Below are 19,470 nucleotides of genomic sequence, written 5' to 3' on the forward strand. Positions count from 1 at the left end.
TCGGGTACTACTCAACTAAGACTCAGGCAGAAAAAATTATGGGTGCAGATTTATTTTTGTCAACAAAATTTGGATAGCGACATTGATTTATTATAAACTCACTTCTCTATCTGTTTCTATCTAAATTCGGGAGCGCGCAATTCTATTTCGCAGCTATATTTGGTAGTCTGTCATGTGTTTTGGATATATTGAGTTCTGAACCCTTACGGTTCTGACTGCGCTACGTAAGAGTGATTATACCATATTTTCAAATGCTCTTTTGTTTCATTTATTGTCCATTCGATGTTTTCATCGTAAGAAGTGATAGCATAAGAAAACCGTAAAGTGTAGTCGAATATTTTGATTCAAGGATTTTTGGATAGCGCAATTTTATTATTGAGTTTGAAAGTCCGAAATTTTAGCGCTAATTGCTCCTCATTGTGACGCCCGTCTTAATTTTTGTTAATTTTTGGACTTTTTTCAAATTTTCTCTGAAGTACAATTATACTATATTATAGAATAGTTCACCGAGTGGGCTTTGCGGATTTCAATGTAATTGAGACCACATAGAGAACAAAAATATTTAGTAGTTTTGACATTTTTTTCCGCCTGTATGGAATGCTGTAAATCCATTGAGCTTAGATAAGCTCAAATGAAAAATGTCTCAACGTCAAGAATTCTTTGAGTTATTGAGGATTACCATTTTGGCTAAATTTACATTTTTTAAACAATTTAGTGAAATTAATGTATAATTTACTTATCAGTATTGTTATTGGAAAACAAATTCAGGAGTCAGCTGTAAGTCAGCTGCATAGAAATTTCACATACATACACCTTTGAATTTTTTTCTTCCCGAAGACAACTTATTAGTTTTTTTTGCAATAATCAAAGATATTCATTAATCACAACTTATATCTTAGCCGGAATAAACTATTCGTCACTCTTATCTGGGACTTCTTTTAGTATTCTTCATCTGGTGAGGCCAATCCAATATTTTTCAAATAAACAATTGTTTCACTTTCAGGTCTTTTTAGGCCAAAGTTTTGAGTTGTTTTTTTTTTCACCGTTTTTTTCCCGAATGAGTCACAAGTGTATTATAATTCAGCCCAGTGTATCCAGCTTCTACCCAGTGGAAGCGGCTGTTCTAGCGAAATGGAACAAAGATAAACTCATCCAAGAAATTTTAAAACAGAGAGAACAAAAGATCATCACTCGATACTAGTAACTTGCAACAGGATGAAATAACAGAACTAAAAAGAGACATAAAAAAACAAGCAAGCAAATAGAGAACTCCAAGCAGCTCTAGACAACAGCAAATCCCTATATGGCCAAGCAATGTCAAAAATTGTTTTTTCGAGAGGACAAAATGAGAAAATATTGACAAATATAATTGATGGCAACAAAGACAGAGAAACTAAACAAGTTTATACTAACAACAGACAGTTCTTTCCGAAGTTTGTACCACGATTTACCAAATATCTTGTCATATCCGACAGCACGTATAAATTTGTTAAACAGGGTAATATAAGTAGTGAAACTGCAACACACATGCCCTTCGGCAACCATAAGTGATGTTAATAACATGGACTCTTATTCGGCTGGAAGAAAACCTGAAAGCCTTAATTTTCATTTGGGACACAATGCTATTGACCAAGGTAATGATGAAAAAAGGCAACTGAGCAAATGGGTGATTTAGTCAGTAAGTGCTTAACTAAATTCAAGCCCCATAAGGTTGCTATATGCCAAATTCCACAAGTTAAAAATGGATTACACGGACGGGACTCGAACAACAAAATTGATGCCTATAACCAAGAAATCAACAGCATTGCTGACCAAAAAAGAGGCGAATTTCAGTGGTCCAAAGTATAAGTGCTCAATTAGGGTCTTGAGGCAAACGATATCACACAATATGGTGTGCACCCAAACATGTATAGACTTCACAAAATAGTTACAACTTTGCGGAAACATATGAAAAATATTGGCTACAACTGTCCATCAAACAATATATCGTTGAGAGAAATGCGTCCTAGACAGCAAAATGCAAATTTTTGGCATTCAAAAGGGGATGTAAACACTTCAATAGTCCCAGTGAATTCTGATACATTTGGGTGACTTAATTCTTAGTTCTTTAAAGGAAACGTTGAATGTTTCTTTTGAAGAAAACATCAGTTTCGTTTGCGATTTTAATTAAAGGTTTTGTTTGTAAAGGGGGAAGTTGCCTTTTTCAAAAGTCACTCAAATCATACTAAAAACAAAAACTCGATTATCTAAAGTTCTGGTACATGAATTGTAGAAGCCTAAATAATAAATACAAAAAATTATCAAAGTTTCCGACAACTCCCGACCAGCTATTTTTCCTAGCTGTTACCGAAACATGACTAAAAGAGAAAAATACTATTCCGGATTCTTTTCTATGCAGTAGTCATCAATTTATTCACCAGCCGAGATCATCATTAACTGAATTGGAAAGAGGGAGAGGTGTAGGCATATGGATACCCAAGCAGGTTTCAGCCAAAATAAAAAATGACTTGAACACCACCAACCCGAGTTTTTTTTTGAATGATTATGGATAGAAGTAACCGAGCCTCTGAAAGAAAACCTGCTCATAAATGTGGCGTATTGTTCAAACGCAAATCTTTCAAAATTCTTCCTTGATGAAATGACAAAAGAAATTTCAAATGTTTACTCTAGCACTGACAATCGAATCCTGTTTGGGGATTACAACATAAATATACTTAAAGAAACTGGGAAACAATTACTACACAACTTCATTGCAGATAACGGGCTTCAGTACGTGATCACAAAAGCAGCATGGACAAAGAGAAAAAATTTCTTTAATCGATCACTGCTTTATTTCTAAAAGTCGAATCTTCAAAACAGATAATATAGAGTCAATACTTGAAAATGATCATTTCAATATTGTACATCATTGAAATTAGAATGGAAACAGCAAAAGACGGAATATTTAAAGCGAGATAAAAGCAGATACAGAGGAAGTAGGTTTAACCGTGATATTGCTTTGCAAGACTGGTCACTAATGTAATAAAACATTGGAGCAAATGGAATTTTTCACAAATGTATTGAAATTTACCAAAATGTATTAAATAGTCACACACCTTTGAAAAATATAGAAGTGAAAACAAAAAGGAGCACCAAAAATGGCTATCAGAAGAACGGCGTAGTCTCATTAATGAAAAGCATCGTGTGTTCAATGAATGGAAAAAGATCCTAATCAAGAGCTCTTTAACAGTTACAAAGTACTGAGAAACAATGTTAACAGAAAATTACGTAAAGCATCTGACGATTATACAAAAAACAATTTTTCGAGAATCTCCCAACTTCAAAATAACAATGGAAATTTATTAATACCTCAAATACATAGACAGAAAAATTGCAAAGCTGAAAGAGGGCCATAACGTAATGTCAGATGAAAAAATGCATTGCTAACTGTTTAAATAAATGTTTTGCCCGTCTTGGACTTAACAAGGGCAAAATAGTTGCTCCTAAGTTGCCTTCTTTTAATTTCAAGGGAAATGAATTCAATTTCAGGCCGGTATCCAGAAGAGAACTATACAAACTGTATAAACGCAAACACATTCCTGATATCTTAAAAGAATCCTATGTCACTCCCATCTATAAGAAAGGGGACAGGCATATCGCTTAAAACTGTCGACCAATTTCGGTCACTCCAACATAAGCAAAAATTTTTGAAAGACTTCTCTTGGAGGAAACGCGGAACATTTAGATATAAAATGATTAAAATCAATTTGGTTTCCAAAAACAGAAGTCGTGTCTTAACACAATAATTGCCCTGACAGAGAAAATAAATCGTTATGTTGAAGAAAAAGATATAGTCTTAACAATCTTTTCGGATTTAGCGAAAGCTTTTAACTCAATATCCTTGGACATTTTAATTAAAAATTGAAAAATATGGTTTTGGAGAAAAAGCAAGAATCTTACTGAATTCGTTTCTAATTAACAGGAAACAGTGAGTTAGAAACGGAAAACTTGAATCCGACTAGGACCACTAGTATTCATGCTTAATGTAAATGATTTCGGTGAAGAAATAGGGAAAAAATCGAATGTCTTACAAATTGCAGATGACACAGCAATTTTATGTCATGAAAAAATGAACAGTGCTTAGAAGCAAAGGCTAAAAAAATATTGATGCAAACTGAACAATATATGAAACAAAACAAGTTAACTCTACATGAAGGGAAAACAGAAATAATGGTTTCCAAATTGAAAAATTACCAACTATCAATTGCGTTGAATTTAAAAGTCATTCATTGAAACCAACAGACGAATGCAGATACTTAGGTGTTATTCTCGACGAAGAGTTGACATACAGAAAACAACTTAATAATGTGATCAGCAAAATGGCTTTAGCTATCAGATCAATTTATTTGGTACGCAATCAAGTACCTTTAAAGGCTCAAAAAAATCTCTTTAGATCACTTGTTTTTATCGCATTTAGAATTTAGTACAATATTTTTTCAAAGTCAACCATCCTACTCAATTGACAGAATAAAAAAAAGTAGATGGGGCATAAACGTTTGCTTTTTTCGCACAAAATATGACAGTGCTCATAAACTACTCCTTGAAAATAAAATACTTCCCGCAGAACCTCAAAAAGCAAATCATTAATCGACTTTTCGATAATGTCCAACAAACAAACATACAAGACCAAAAGAAATTAAGAATAATCAGAGTCGTTGAAATTAAAATAAATAATCGTCATATGATTTTTCTCTCACGACAAAATGTAAAACTAAATGGAGTCAAAATTCAATTATAAGAAACTTCGATCGGAAATGGAATAAACTTCCAAGAGCTCTTAGAAGGGAAAAATCAAAGAAAAAATCTTAAGAATTAAAGGAAGAGATGCAAAAAAGACACGAATGCGTTCCAATGGATAAAAAAATTGAAGGCTTTAAAAGTTTATTTTTATAAAACAATAAACGAAAACTAGAAACTGAACTTTAGTTTTTTTTTTCAATATTATATTTAGTTATTCAAGGGAAAGATGTGGAATGTTTGATTTATGATATTACAACATGTAACTTTAACCTTGGGATTATTCGAATTGACATGTTTGAGATTTTAAAAAAAGTTAGCTTCGATATCTCTGCTGTGTACAAAAAATATCCACCAAGGTGCCTTTTGAAACTTACCCACAGAAGACTTACTACCCACAGAAGACTTACTACTAGTAGCATTCATTTCATAAATGGGTTTTTTGAACTTTCAAAAGAATGTTAACTGACCTTCAATCTTTCATTGATCATTGAGTTAAGTCATGTATGATCGAATTCTTATAAAAATATCTGAAAGCCGCCGCATTAGGGTGAGACAAATTTGACGAAACCGCAGCACAAGTCTGCAATTATTAACATGTCCAGTAAATTGCCGGAAAATATATTCCCGATTGGGATTGAAAGAACAGTACGGAAACATTTCTCAAGTGGGGGCCATTTTGATCTCATTTTGTATACGGTCAATTTCCGGTTTCTGAAGAGAGGATACATGGGTTAGTATTAAAACAAATAAACGTCAGAGAAGGTAACAGAGAATTATAAGAACAAAGTTGAAGCAAGGGAATCTGAAAATGGGCTTAATTGGTTTATCCCGTTTCTATTTCTGAATTCGTTTCTCGATACCGACTCTGTTTATTCCAGGTCATTTTGCTCAGCAACTGCTGCTTAAAAACACTTTGAGCACAATGAGCGAGAAATGAAATTAACCTAGAGAATTCAAAAACGTTTCATGCAAATTGCTGAACAAGCTGTGAACTAAAATAAGGGAAACAAACTTTTGTTCGACGAAGTAAAAACACATAGCAGGACAAGTCCTGACCTATAATTCAAAAAATTTTCATTGACTAAACAAAAATTTTCATTGACTAAACAGACCTAGAATGGATTATGACTGAATTGGGAAAACGATTTTTTAAAATTCTATCAGAAAAATCGATAAAAAAACAGAAAATGGAAGTGAAATTGCCGCATGTGAACAAGATTAGCGAGATAGCAAATTCCGTTCAAATACCGTTTGCTCAATCTACTTTAACATTGGAGTAAAAAATTCATGTCACAATTGCAACTTGACTGAGATCGCACACAAATACTCGCCTGCAACAATGAGACTCTTACAGCAGGCAGTTTAATTCAGAAAAAAACCAGAGGACAAATCTTAAAATGAACACAAAAGGCGACTTCAGAATCTAATTCCCAAGAAATTACTACAGGTTGAAGAGGAAAACAGCAAAATTGGCCTTAATCACCATCATAAAACATAGCCGGCAGATTGCCGGAAAAAAGCCGCCGTTGACGCGCTAGACGCACGTCGGAATTGAAACAGAAAAAGAAAAATAAGAGATAGAAAATGACAAAGTTTTTCCTAAGTTTCAAAAATTGTTCTAACTCAGTGTGCAGTTTCAGATAGATTCAAAACCTATACTTAATTCAGCTTCTAAACTGATCGGTATTATTATTATTGGTTTAAGCACCATTTACAATCTCAACAGTGCAGGGAAATTAAGACATAAGTTTTGAGTTCTCGCCTGAATAAAATTTCAGATGGTATCAATTTCAACTCAAATGAGAGTTTATTCCACTCAACAGCGACAGCAAGCGAGAACGAACGTCTTCCAAAGTTAAGGCGAAATTTGGGAGCAAGTAAATTGTAAAAAAATTGACACCTCGTAACCATCGTGTTTCGTTTCATTAGTTCCGATATATATAGTGGGAGTTTGCCAGGCTGACGTATAAAGCGATGCGAAAACATTAGGATTTTGATCACAATGCGCTGCCTAATTGGCAACCAGTGCGGCTGCTTCAGGTACGACGAGGTTGGTGTTGAAGGTGACAATCGAAAGATCAAACGCGCGGCAGAGTTCATTATTCGCTGTAGTTTTGCTAACAAAAAGATTGGCAGACCATAATAAAGAGAATCACAGTAGTCAACACGTGATGACACCAGAGCCCTAATTAACTCAATTAAGATTAATTTTTCAACTTGATCGCGAATTGACCACACTTTACGGAGATAATAAAATGAATTCGAACAAACAAAGACGACCTGTTGTTGCAAAGCTCTGTTGTATTAAGCTTAATACTTGTATCAGCTGGCAATCGCTCTAATGAACTTGATAACCTAATTCAACAAGACTTATTGACCGGGCTTTATCAGTTTATCCAGTTTCTTTTGATTTAGCTCTTTTGACTTGACTGTAGTCAATAAATTACGTATTTCAATCCATTCAGTTGAAACACCGAGTAAGTAAGTCAGAAGTCAAACGTGAAAGTCGTAACTTATGTAAAACAAAAAACGTGATCAACAGGTCGAGCGAATTAAAAAAACATAGCAGGCCAAATTCTGAGGTACAATTCAAAAAATTTCTATTGATTAAACAAAAACTAGACCTAGAACAAACAATGAGTGAATTGGGAAAACCATTTCTGAAAAATCGGATCAAAAAATTTTAAGAAACTGAAAATCAATGACAAACGGCCGCATGTGATAAAAACCAACTAGCGAGAAAGAGAAATTTAGATCAAACAAAAACTAGGCCAAGAATGAACAATTAATGGATTGGGAAAACCATTTAGAAACAAATCCGATCCAAAAAATGAAAAAGAAACAGTAACAATCAAAGTGAAATTACCGCATGTGAACAAAAAAACCACTAATAAGAAAGCGAACTTTTGTTCAAACTTTGTATCTCACTCTACTTTAAAATTAGAGTACAAAATTCAGGCCGCAAAACCACTCGCTTCTTCACTCCACTTCCTGTTTCGGCGTGACCAAAATCACTACTCCAATTTGACTTCAAAAATGAAAATGTGTGAACAGATCTTGTGCAAAAAAACAGTGTCCCAATACAATTCAAATTCTTTCACTAATTTTGCTTTGTTTAAAGTTCCTCTCGTATAATAATTTTGAGGTGTAAGCTCTATAGAAAGCCCTTATTGCCCGGAACTGACATACTTGTGAAGACTTTATGAAAAGTTCATCTGTAATTGGTTTAGATTTTTTAATAGCCGACGTCAGCCTCTCAAACGGTTATTAATTAGGCGCTAATAATAACCGTTCGAGAGGCTGACGTCTACTAAAAAATCTAAACTATTTACAGATGAACTTTTCAAATAGTCTTCACAAGTATGTCAGTTTTCTATAGAGCTTACACCTCAAAATCATTTTACGAGAGGAACTTTAAACAAAGCCAAATTGTTAAAAGAAAGCTCTCAAAAAGTTTTACGACTGGCTAACTCGCCTAAAATATTGGTGAAGTAACCGGGTAAAAATTATCCGATTAAAATCCAAAGCACTGAGCATTAAAGGGAATATTACCAGCAAGGTGCAAGATAAGTTGCCAGAGCAACCTAAACAGGAGAGAGACTTTGGGATCGTTGTGGCAGCGGATCTTGCCTGAACACTACGCTCGAAAAAATGAGCAAAAGATTTGTACATGATCAAACAAAATATCTGAAGTTCCGGATCTTTTACGTTTGTGCCCCCCCCCCCCCCCACAGTACGTTATGCTCCCCTCACTTGAGAGCACATGTCATTACACACTAAATCATTATGTAAAAATATGGCACGTGCGTCTGGGGGGTGCAAATAATATTCACCCACTAAACTGGGGGGCACAAACGGAAAAGATCCAAATTTTCTGTAATGAATGCCTCAAAAAATGTATAGAAGCTACAGAGTACCAATTATATCGTCCACTATGTTGTGCGGAGAGCGAGTACACCAGACTTGATACATCGAAAAGACGGCTCAATGGATTCTGTGTACAAAATCCTGACTACGTCAACAGCTTTTACCGTTAGCAATATACCACAAACAGCATGTTATTCTCATGTTTCTTGATATGCATACTTTTCTGATTACTTAAAATGTTGAAAACTGCAAATAAAAATTGCATGTAAACTATTTTAGGGATCACAATTGAAAATATTTACAATATTAGATAATCAAAAAATACTTGGCTCTAAAATGTAATTCTTTCTGTAAGGTTAATAAAGACCATGTTCTCATAAAATCAAGAATTCAATTCTACTGTCAGTAAAATCGCTCACAGTCATTCGTTACATCAAAGGCAACAAAGTACCACTCGAGAGATATTGTGAACCAATTCAACGAGAAAACTTTCATCGACCAATGACTTCTGTTATAATAAACTTCTCAAATAGTACGCAAAGTTTTTATACTGTAAAGCAATTATATGTTTTTCAAATCAATACAGCAAACGTCGAAGAATCAACTTTCGAACACAAAAATTTTGCGTTGTTATCAAATTTAAGTGCTTGCAGTACAATGAAAACATCAGAAGAGTTCATTACTACGAAGTAAACGACCGCGTAGCCGAATAGCAGAAAACGCCCCAAAATAAAACAGCACATTTTTGTAGATAATTTTTCTTCAATTTGAGCCATTAATGTCAGATATACTTCATAGCTTTTAACAGCCTGTGTGTGAATAACATTTAACGCCGCAAGAAACACTTCGGCTATGCAAAACGATTGGCTTATAGAGACAATAAGAGTATTTATGAACTTACACTTCGCCGAAGTCGAGGTGGGCAGGAGCGAAGGCAAGAGAGCTGAGCAAATTGTTGGCAGTCACATCGTGACAGCTGAAGCGAATAATATGATCATCAATTACAAACTACCATAGTAAATGCTCACTTTAAACTCATTACACCATTCAAGCCTGATGTGCTATGGCTCTCAGACCATATTTAAGAGTATTATTAAAACCTCGCAACTGTTTCCTCTCCTCCCTCAACAACAATTATATAAAAGTTGAAAAATAATCCAAGGAATGGAAACAAAATAGACAATTTGACAATAATTTTTTCGGTAAGCTGATATTAATCTATGAAATCATTCTCAATATTGATGGACAATTTTTTTAATCTCCGCGCAGTTATTGATCTCCCTGATATAAAACTATGAAATTACCCTTAATGAGAAATTGATGTTAATTTAATTTATCGGACAATTTTACACAAGGTGCAAAAAAGTTGTAAACTCGAGAGTATTAAGGGATGCGAATGAAATATATCATAGGTAGGATGCTTACTTGTTTACAAGACATGCCGCCGCTACTTTGCTCTCATCCTAAACAAATACAATTGAATGATGCAGAATATAACAATTTGCATTCAATCCGAAGACTAGAGAACAACAAATACTATTAACAGGGTGAAGTGAGTAATAAAATTGGTTTTGGAAATAACTGATCAATTTGCTACGGATCAACTTACATACCATATCATTCTATCAGGCACCAAAAATCATTCTATCATTTGCTGTCATTTACTCAGTGGCACGCAACAGTTTTCAGACACAAAATTACTGACAAGCCGATTCTGGCTCTTAAATTTACCCCTACGCAAGCCGGTAGTGAGCACAGCATGCGGCAAATAATGTAAATGACATTAACGCGAAAAATACTGTTCTGGTATGACTTAATTGAAACGAAGTGTTTCTCAGCCTATATAAAAAAAACGCCCCAGGAAGTCATTTACTCACATGATAACCAATTTCGTTGAATCACCTTTCATAAAAACAATCAAATAACAACAAAGCAGTCTCAAAAATCTTTTATCTGTTATTGACGTGAAATCAAGACGGAGAAACAGTGACTGAGTTGCGGTTTGTCCAAAATAGTTAAGCAACCGAGGAGAAATTATGCATCAAAGTCAACACTGTAGACAAAACTGGCAACGGTACGGGAGGTGCTCTTGAATGGTATGAGTCACGTCGACTATCACCGAATCACTGTGATAACACAAGGCCAATGCATTTAATTGTAGAAACATTTTTTAAATACACACAAAAGGGTGTATGATCCACCCAATGGACAGAACAGTGAGCCCCACCTATGAAAGATCACACCACCCGGATATAAATTCACCGCAAAAATTAATTGTATTTTAAACTTAAAGCAACATGCTAGGATCTCGGAGCCGCGTCAAAGCGTTTCTCTGTAGAAACAAAGAAGAAACTGTTCTATTGCTGAAATAACTTCAAATTGTTGAAATTTTGAACAAGCAGAATTTTTTGTCTCAATTTGATGGCAAATGATCATCGATGAGTTATCGGAGGAACTTAAAGGCTGACCATTATTTTCCTACAGTAAATGTCAACAGAGAGCAAAAACCAAAGGAAGATGCGAAAAGTGGTACACTGAAAGGAACTATCTTACGCGCAGTGCCTTAGAATTTTAAAAACAATAACTAAACACAATTTAATTTGCGACACCTTTTTGGGGACATGCAATGTTGCTTCAATCTGAATTCAGAACACAGAAAAATTTCGGGGAAAAAGACCACTCGATGGGTAGTCAGAAACTACCCAAAGGACAAGGCAGAAGCCACAAAAATTACCCTGAACTCGGACAGCTCAGTTATTATCTCAGAATAATCTAGGAATTATCAAGCGAACAGGAACGACCAACTTAATAGTTGATCGCACGCCTAAAGATCAAAACCATTGAATTGAACTAAGAACATACATATGAAACTAGTTTCTCTTAATTAAATTGATTCAAAAAGTTTCCAAAAGATTTATTAAAAGCTCAAGTTGGTTCTTTTTGCAATTTGAGGTTGTCATAAATTACTGATGGGATTAAATCTGAGTCGTACGGGTTGAGATGGCTTGGACCGATAGAATCCAAGGAAACAAAATGTCACTTACAAATGGCAGAGGCTCCACTAAGGTAAGGAGCGATACGTCGCCTTCACTCTTCTGAATAAATGCTAAAAACAAACACCAATTTAAAATAATTTTTAATTCAAACATAAAAAAGGTAAAAATAAATAAAATCGTACATACCGACATCAAAGGGGGTTGAATTGATTTGAAAGAAAAATCCAAAACACAGAATTAGCCGAAAGAAAACGCACATCTTTTCTGAATTTTGTAAAAACATAGTGGCAACATATTACGATCTAAAATTTTTCGCTCAAAATTTTATTCCCGTTAGTCTTTAATTTGAGCTGAGAAAAAGCTACACATGTCCTTCACGGCAAATTGCTAAATTGTATATTTCATCAAATCAGGGTCTTAATGTGAAGAATACTGAATTGACCTTATATGGACAACAACAAATCATATAACTGAAGAGGACTATAGAGCATACAACTCGAGGGTATTAACCCACTCAACAGTCCATAAGTTTGTGATAGAGTTTTCAAAATTGAATACGGACCACCTTGTGAATTTGTTCGTTTCTGAAAGTTGAGTCAGTAAGAACCCTGCGTATACTAATCGGTTCTACCTGTGCGATTTATTTAGTTTATTATTGGATTTCTTCTTCGCCGTTCATGGTCGATTTCATTTGGATACCAAGTATTTGTAAAAAAATACAATCGGAGAAGCCTAAGAGCGTTTGCCTTGTTTCAGCCGTGCAGTCAGTACTAATATTTCTCATTAGTTGAAACAGGTCTTTTCTTTTACTGCCTTTTATCCCGTCCATTGTATTCCTTCTCTTGCAGTTTTTTTACATTTTAGAGCACACAACAGTAAAGCCGAGATCTTCATCAACTTTTACCGTCGCAAGTCGGCTGAGCAGTGTCTAATATTCCCTCGAATGCAGCGCATATTGTTTTTCATTTTGTGTTGTGGCGTCGTTAACTTCCTACTTCGTAAGAGTGACCGTGAACTGAGGTCACTACGTAACCAGAACTGCTGACATCAGGTAGCTTTTCAGAAAAGTTCATGATCACAATGCAAACACGAGATCAAATAAAAATCCTCGCGGGTTTATGGCTCTAACGTGGATTGAAGCTTTATAGCCTAGACGTATTGCACCATGTCAATATTACCGGAATTCAAATAGTATAGTAGTAGTAGTTGAGATTTTGGATTATGCCCAAGTGTAGTCGAGACTTTAGGGCACAGCCAAGGGTTTTCACCCTTCAGTTCATCAGTTCTTTGCCTTGAAATAGAAAATATAACAGTTTCAGAGTTTTGAATGAGGGTTGCAGTTATCACAGCTTCACAAAATCCTCCAGCTGCATGTACTGAAATCGCTGTACTGTTCCAGGAAAAGTTTCGGAACAAATAACTCAATTTTGGCTTGTTTAGATCCTCCAAAGATCCCAATTTTCGCGAGCAGATGTTGACTAACTTGGCAGTTCGATGGAAGAAAATTTCACTACACTTGTTTCTGTTCACTTTAGGAATTTCGAGTTCATTTCGAGCATCTTGTCTTGTTCTTTTTCTCTTTGAGGTTCATTTCATCAGTGGTAGTGTAGTCATACTTGTTTCTTAACAGGTCACGCATAAACAAAACATCATGAAGTTCGATGTACATTGATAAGGGTAGTAGACCACATTTGATTATTAGTGTTTTATAGTCAACATTTACTCCAAAGAACCACTTTGTGGCTGGTCTTTGAATTTTTAACCCTTTTTCGGAGGCACGTGGTGGTCAAATGAGAGACCTGAGAACTATATACTGGAATCGGGACGACGCATCCGGTGTAAGCGTTCAAATTAGCTTGCAGCGTGACATTCTTGCTCAAATTTCTTTTGATTTGAAACAATGCTCTGAGGGCCTTGCTGGTACTTAAGTCAATGTTGCTCGACCATGTTAAGTCACTGCTCACTAACACACCAAGAAACTTCAGCTCGTTTACAATTGGTATTTCAACTCCAAATATATCAGTTTTCAGATCCCCTTTGAGCAAGAGCAATGAGCTCTTCTTTGCATTCAGTATCATTCTGTTTTGCAAGGACCAGTTATGTAGTCTAATTCATGACAGACAAGGAGTCTTTCATGACAGACTTTATCCAAGGCCTTTGATAATTCAAGATATAGGACTGCCAATTGTCTTCCAATTTCTGAATCCAGCGTTTTGTAAATTTTATCAAGGAAAACCAAAGTTGAAGTACTGTAGATCAATGTACAGTACGAGGCATACTTTCCGGGGTTGAGTTTATTTGGCTTGTTTTGGGTTGGCACTCTTTCCTGCTGCTGTCTTTTTCTATGTCCCACTCTCAGAAGCTTTGTAATCCCTCCTTTTACCTGCAATTGATCCAGGATTGATTGAACAGCTTGCCTATCCTGCGAAATTTGGTCCGCTGCCGTGCCTTGAGGTTCTGGGACACCCTTGATACGTTTGCCCCGACTTTTCCTTTCAGATGTAACGATACGTTTTCCCGGATTGTTGTGACCAATGGCCGCTGCTTATGTCTTTGGTTCTTTCATTTTCTTGCCTTCTTGTTGAATTTTTTCAATCGCCTCAAACGATTTGGAGAGCTGTGAGGTGAACTTATCAAGTTTTTCACTAATGTTTTGTATTTCTTTGCTGGTTTCTTTCTCCTTCATTTCAGCTTTTCCAATCTTGTCAGCTTGGTTGTCATTGACGCATTCATTGCCGAGATGCAGTATGTTTGCGGTGACATTTTCTTCGATCAAATCTATCAACGCTTTCACAGTTTTTTCCTGAACCCTGTGCATTGTTACTTGTTGTCAGTGGGATGTCACGACCTCAAGCCTCTTGTTGTCAGTGAGACTTCGAATAGCGGCGTTGTGGAGGAGGGAAGGCTGCACGGAGTGTTTGGCTGCTTAACTTTATTCCTTGACATCTTTTTTTAATTTTATTCCTTCCATATCAGTTCCCTATGTGTGCTATTCAAAGGAACATCTTGCCAAGAATTCTTAATGAGCAGATTTTGCATAATTCGTTTTATGTAATTCAATTGCTGCTGGTTAGCGTTTTTGTGCTGTCGTCTTGGTGGTTTTCATTTGTTATTTCATCTGCTACATGACTGTTAGACTTTATCTCAATTGGAGGCCCGTTTCCTCTTGCGACTAGCGTGAAACTTGCATCATGCCTGCAGCTGATTTTGACACAGAACGTGCTGACAATTGGTTCATGAGGAACACTTTTGAGGTAATTGGAGCCTTACAAGCATCCCAATTTATCGGACATTAATGTGTAAGATATAATGAACGGTTGTTAGTAGAAGTTTTATCAATATTGGTTGTGGTTTTTAGCAGTCAGGATGAAACGCTGGATTTTTTATACGCTGGAAATTCATTAGGATTTTGGTTCAATGGAACTTCAATGCAAGCAACAGCCTGTAATTTTTCCCTCTAGTACTCCTCTGAATTATTCCATTGAACTGAATGAAATCACTGTTTGTGACCGTTTGTTCAACCAATTATACAATTTTTGTTTTTAACAAATGCGCCCAAAAATTGAAACAAGAGACAACTGTCATAGTTGCCGGCAAAAACTCAAGAGAAAGTTCACCTTCTATCGTACTTTCTGCAACAAAAGGCTGCACGTTACAACTGACTGCACAGTGTTCAGTGAAAAAACTGTGAAAGCCTTGACAGATTTGATCAAAGAAAATATCACCGGAAACATACTGCATGTCTGCAATGAACGCGTTAATGACAACCAAGCTGATAAGATTGGCAAAACTGAAATGAAGGATAAAAGAACCAGCAAGGAAATACAAAACATTAGTGAAAAACTTGAAAGGTTCACCTCACAGCTCTCAAAATTGTTTGAGGCAATTGAGGAAATGCAACAAGAAGTCAGGAAACTGAAGGAACCAAAGACTTATGCAGCGGCCACTGGCCAGAACAATCCGGGAAAACGTATCGTTACATCTGAAAATAAAAGTCTGGGCATACGTATCAAGGGTGTCCCAGAACCTCAAGGCACGGCAGCGGGCCAAATTTCGCAGGATAGGCAGGCTGTTCAATCAATCCTTGATCATTTGCAGGTGAATGGAAGGATTAGAAAGCTTCTGAGAGTGGGACATAGAAGAGAAACAGCGACAGGAAAGAGTGCCAAACCAAAAGAAAGCCAAAACTCAACCCCGGAAAAAACGCCCTGTACTGTACATTGATCTACAAGACTTCAAATTTTGATTTTCCTTGATAAAATTTACAAAACAATAGATTCAGAAACTGGAAAACATTTGGCAGTCCTATATCTTGGTTTCAAAGCCCTTTGAAAAAATCTGTTATGAATGACTCCACGAAAAGCTTGCTCGTCTTGGTGTTGGAGGAAACTTTCTCAAGCTAATTCACTGCTATCTTACAAACAGGCAACAATTCGTACAGATTAACACAACTAGATCATCCCTAAAAGCAGTTTCTAGTGGTGTACCACAAGGTTCATTGTTGTCACCACTTCTGTTTCTGATTTTTATCAACGACCTGCCGAATTGTGTCAAATATCCGTGTTACGGCTTTACAGATGACTTTAAGGTGGTAATTACAAACGAACACGACCTCGAAAAAAATTGAGACAGACTGCATAACTGGTCCTTGCAAAACAGAATGATACTGAACGCAAAGAAGAGCTCATTGCTCTTGCTTAAAGGGGATCTGAAAACTGATATATTCGGAGTTGAAATACCAATTGTAAACGAGATGAAGGTTCTTGGTGTGTTAGTGAGCAGTGACTTAACATGGTCGAGCAACGTTGACTTAAGTACCAGCAAGGCCCTGAGAGCATTGTTTCAAATCAAAAGAAGTTTGATCAAGAATGTCACGCTGCAAGCTAATTTGAACGCTTACACCGGATACGTCGTCCCAACTCTAGTACATAGTTCTCAGGTCACTCAGTTGACCACCATGTGCCTCCGAAAAGTGGAAAAAATTCAAAGACTAGCCACAAAGTTTTTATTCGGAGTAAATGTTGACAATAAAACACGACTAATCAAATGTGGTCTACTACCCTTATCAATGTACGTTGAACTTCATGATGTTTTGTTTATGCGTGACCTGTTAAGAAACAAGTATGACTACACTACCACTGATGAAATGAACCTCAAAGAGTAAAAGAACAAGACAAAATGCTCTAAATGAACTCGAAATTCCTAAAGTGAACAGAAACAAGTGTAGTGAAATTTTCTTGCATCGAACTGCCAAGTTAGTCAACATCTGCTCGCGAAAATTGGGATCTTTGGAGGATCTAAACAAGCCAAAATTGAGTTATTTGTTCCGAAACTTCTTCCTGGAACAGTACAACGACTTCAGTACATGCAGCTGGAGGATTTTGTGAAGCTGTGATAACTGCAACCCTCATTCAAAACTCTGAAACTGTTATATTTTCTATTTCAAGGCAAAAAACTGATGAACTGAGGGGTGAAAACCCTTGGCTGTGCCCTAAAGCCTCGACTTCACATGGACATAATCCAGAAGTCTCAACTACTACTATTACTGCTACTGCTATTACTACTACTACTACTACTACTACTACTACTACTACTACTACTCCTACTACTACTACTACTACTACTACTACTACTACTACTACTACAACTACTACTACTACTACTACTACTACTACTACTACTACTACTACTACTACTACTACTACTACTACTACTACTACTACTGTTTGAACACTTAAATTCCATAAAGAAATAAAGGAACAATGACAATAAGTACAAACAAGTTAATAAAATGCATATAAGTTTGATCTGGGTTTATTTAATCCAGGAAATGCTGTTCGACAGAACTGTTGAAGCGGGATTTAGACTCTCTTTTCGATTTCTGTCGTAAGGTGATGTAGCTCATGTTGTTCCTTGAGCAATCTTCTTCAAGTTGATCCATCCACGTCTTGCGTTGACCCCCTGGAGCTCGTTTAGCATATCGATATTTTTCTGTCGGCTCCCAGGTGAAGGCTCGGAGCGCTAGACGATCGTCATTCATCCTCAGGATATGGCCAAACCATTTCAACCGTTTAATCATGATCATTGCAGAAAGTGTCGACATACGTGATCTAGCCAGTACTTCTTCATTTGTCACCCTCTCCAGATATGAAAAACATAGTATCCTTCGCAGACAACTGGTGTGAAAGCTCTCAAGTTTCCGTTGCGTTGATTTATTCATGGTCCACGTTTCAGAGCTATATAAGACCACTGATAACACGAGAGCTCTGTATAACTTGCATTTGAGGGGAATACTAAGTTGTTTGCTCTTCCAAATCTTCTGAAAGCTCGCAAATCGCTGTCTCCCTTCCGCCAGCTTGACACTGATTTCCTTTAGGTCACCATGTTGCAAGCTCACGAAAGAACAAAGATACTTGAAAGCTTCTACATTTTCGAACTCCACTCCATCCCGATCGTGGACATTGCAGGAGAAAATGCGAGATCTTCCAGCCTTTTCTCTGCCGCAGTACTACTACTACTACTACTACTACTACTACTACTACTACTACTACTACTACTACTACTACTACTACTACTACTACTACCACTACTACTACTACTACTACTACTACTACTACTACTACTACTACTACTACTACTACTACTACTACTACTACTACTACTACTACTACTACTACTACTACTACTACTACTACTACTACTACTACTACTACTACTACTACTACTACTACTGTTTGAACACTTAAATTCCATAAAGAAATAAAGGAACAATGACAGTAAGTACAAACAAGTTAATAAAATGCGTATAAGTTTGAGTTTATTTGGGTTTATTTAATCCAGGAAATGCTGTTCGACAACACTGTTGCAGCGGGATTTAGACTCTTTCAATTAAGCTACCGGCAAGTCTTTTCGTCACTGCAATACCAACTCCTCCGTGTCTCGCTTTTGCAGTCGATAGCCAGGAGTCAGTGAGGAAGAGCTTGTGGTCGTCAAGATCTATTTCCTGCTCCTCCAGTCTCGTTTCTTGCACTCCCAGAACGTCCAACTTGTACTTCTTCAGGTCCATTTTCAGGCTTTCTAGTGAACCTGATTGAGCCAATGTCCTGACATTGAGGGTTCCAATTCTGAGATTATTCCACGGGAGATTCTTCGCACCCCTACCCGGGACTCGGGGCCATTTGTGTTTGAACTCATTGCATTGGGTTTTAAGGCTAATATACAACTAGTCGCGCCACCAACTAGAGGACATTTGCCTCGTTAGCTCGGTGGTACTATGCATCTGCCCTACGGGCAGCTGCTGCACCACTTACCCCAGGGGACACCGCGGGGAGGGGAGGTTGGATTTTGCCCCCACTACTACTACTACTACTACTACTACTACTACTACTACTACTACTACTACTACTACTACTACTACTACTACTACTACTACTACTACTACTACTACTACTACTGTTTCAACACTTTAATTCCAAATATGAAATAAAGGCACGGTTGGCAACAAATACAAACAAAACAAGAAGAGTTATTTGTTTGGTTATTCTGTGAAGTGCTGTACGGCGAAATTGTTGAAGGCATTCTTTGACCCCGTCGCTGCTTTCTCCTGCAATCTGGTGAACGATACTTTGTTTCGTACACAGTCTCCTTCGATTTGACTCATCCACGTTTTCCGTTGCCCCCCAGGAGCGCGTCTAGCATGGACGTATTGATCGGGCGGGTCCCAATCGAAGGCACTGCGGGCTAATCTTCCTGGTTCCATTCTCTGGATGTGTCCGTACCATTTTATCCGTTTGAGCATGATCATCGTGGATAGTTGGGGCATTCGTGA

General features: G+C 36.8%; 1 protein-coding gene across 2 annotated transcripts in view; it reads right to left on the bottom strand.

The window, feature by feature from the left end:
* The window catches only part of LOC142358708 (uncharacterized), a 168,528-nt gene extending 155,174 nt beyond the window's left edge, over nucleotides 1-13,354 (bottom strand). The window contains exons 1-4 of one of the 2 annotated variants that reach the window (XM_075410236.1): nucleotides 11,829-13,354; nucleotides 11,691-11,752; nucleotides 10,072-10,109; nucleotides 9,548-9,622 (exon numbers count right to left, since the gene is read on the bottom strand). In XM_075410236.1, coding sequence (XP_075266351.1) covers nucleotides 9,548-9,622; nucleotides 10,072-10,109; nucleotides 11,691-11,752; nucleotides 11,829-11,925 — 272 coding nt within the window. In that variant the 5' untranslated portion in view covers nucleotides 11,926-13,354. The remainder of the gene's footprint in view (nucleotides 1-9,547; nucleotides 9,623-10,071; nucleotides 10,110-11,690; nucleotides 11,753-11,828) is intronic. The other variant, XM_075410237.1, reaches the window with a different exon arrangement.
* Between the last annotated feature and the right edge of the window lie 6,116 nt (nucleotides 13,355-19,470).

This window comes from Convolutriloba macropyga, chromosome 2, assembly GCF_964194025.1.
Source record: "Convolutriloba macropyga chromosome 2, txConMacr16.3, whole genome shotgun sequence".
NCBI classification, from domain to species: domain Eukaryota; kingdom Metazoa; phylum Xenacoelomorpha; order Acoela; family Convolutidae; genus Convolutriloba; species Convolutriloba macropyga.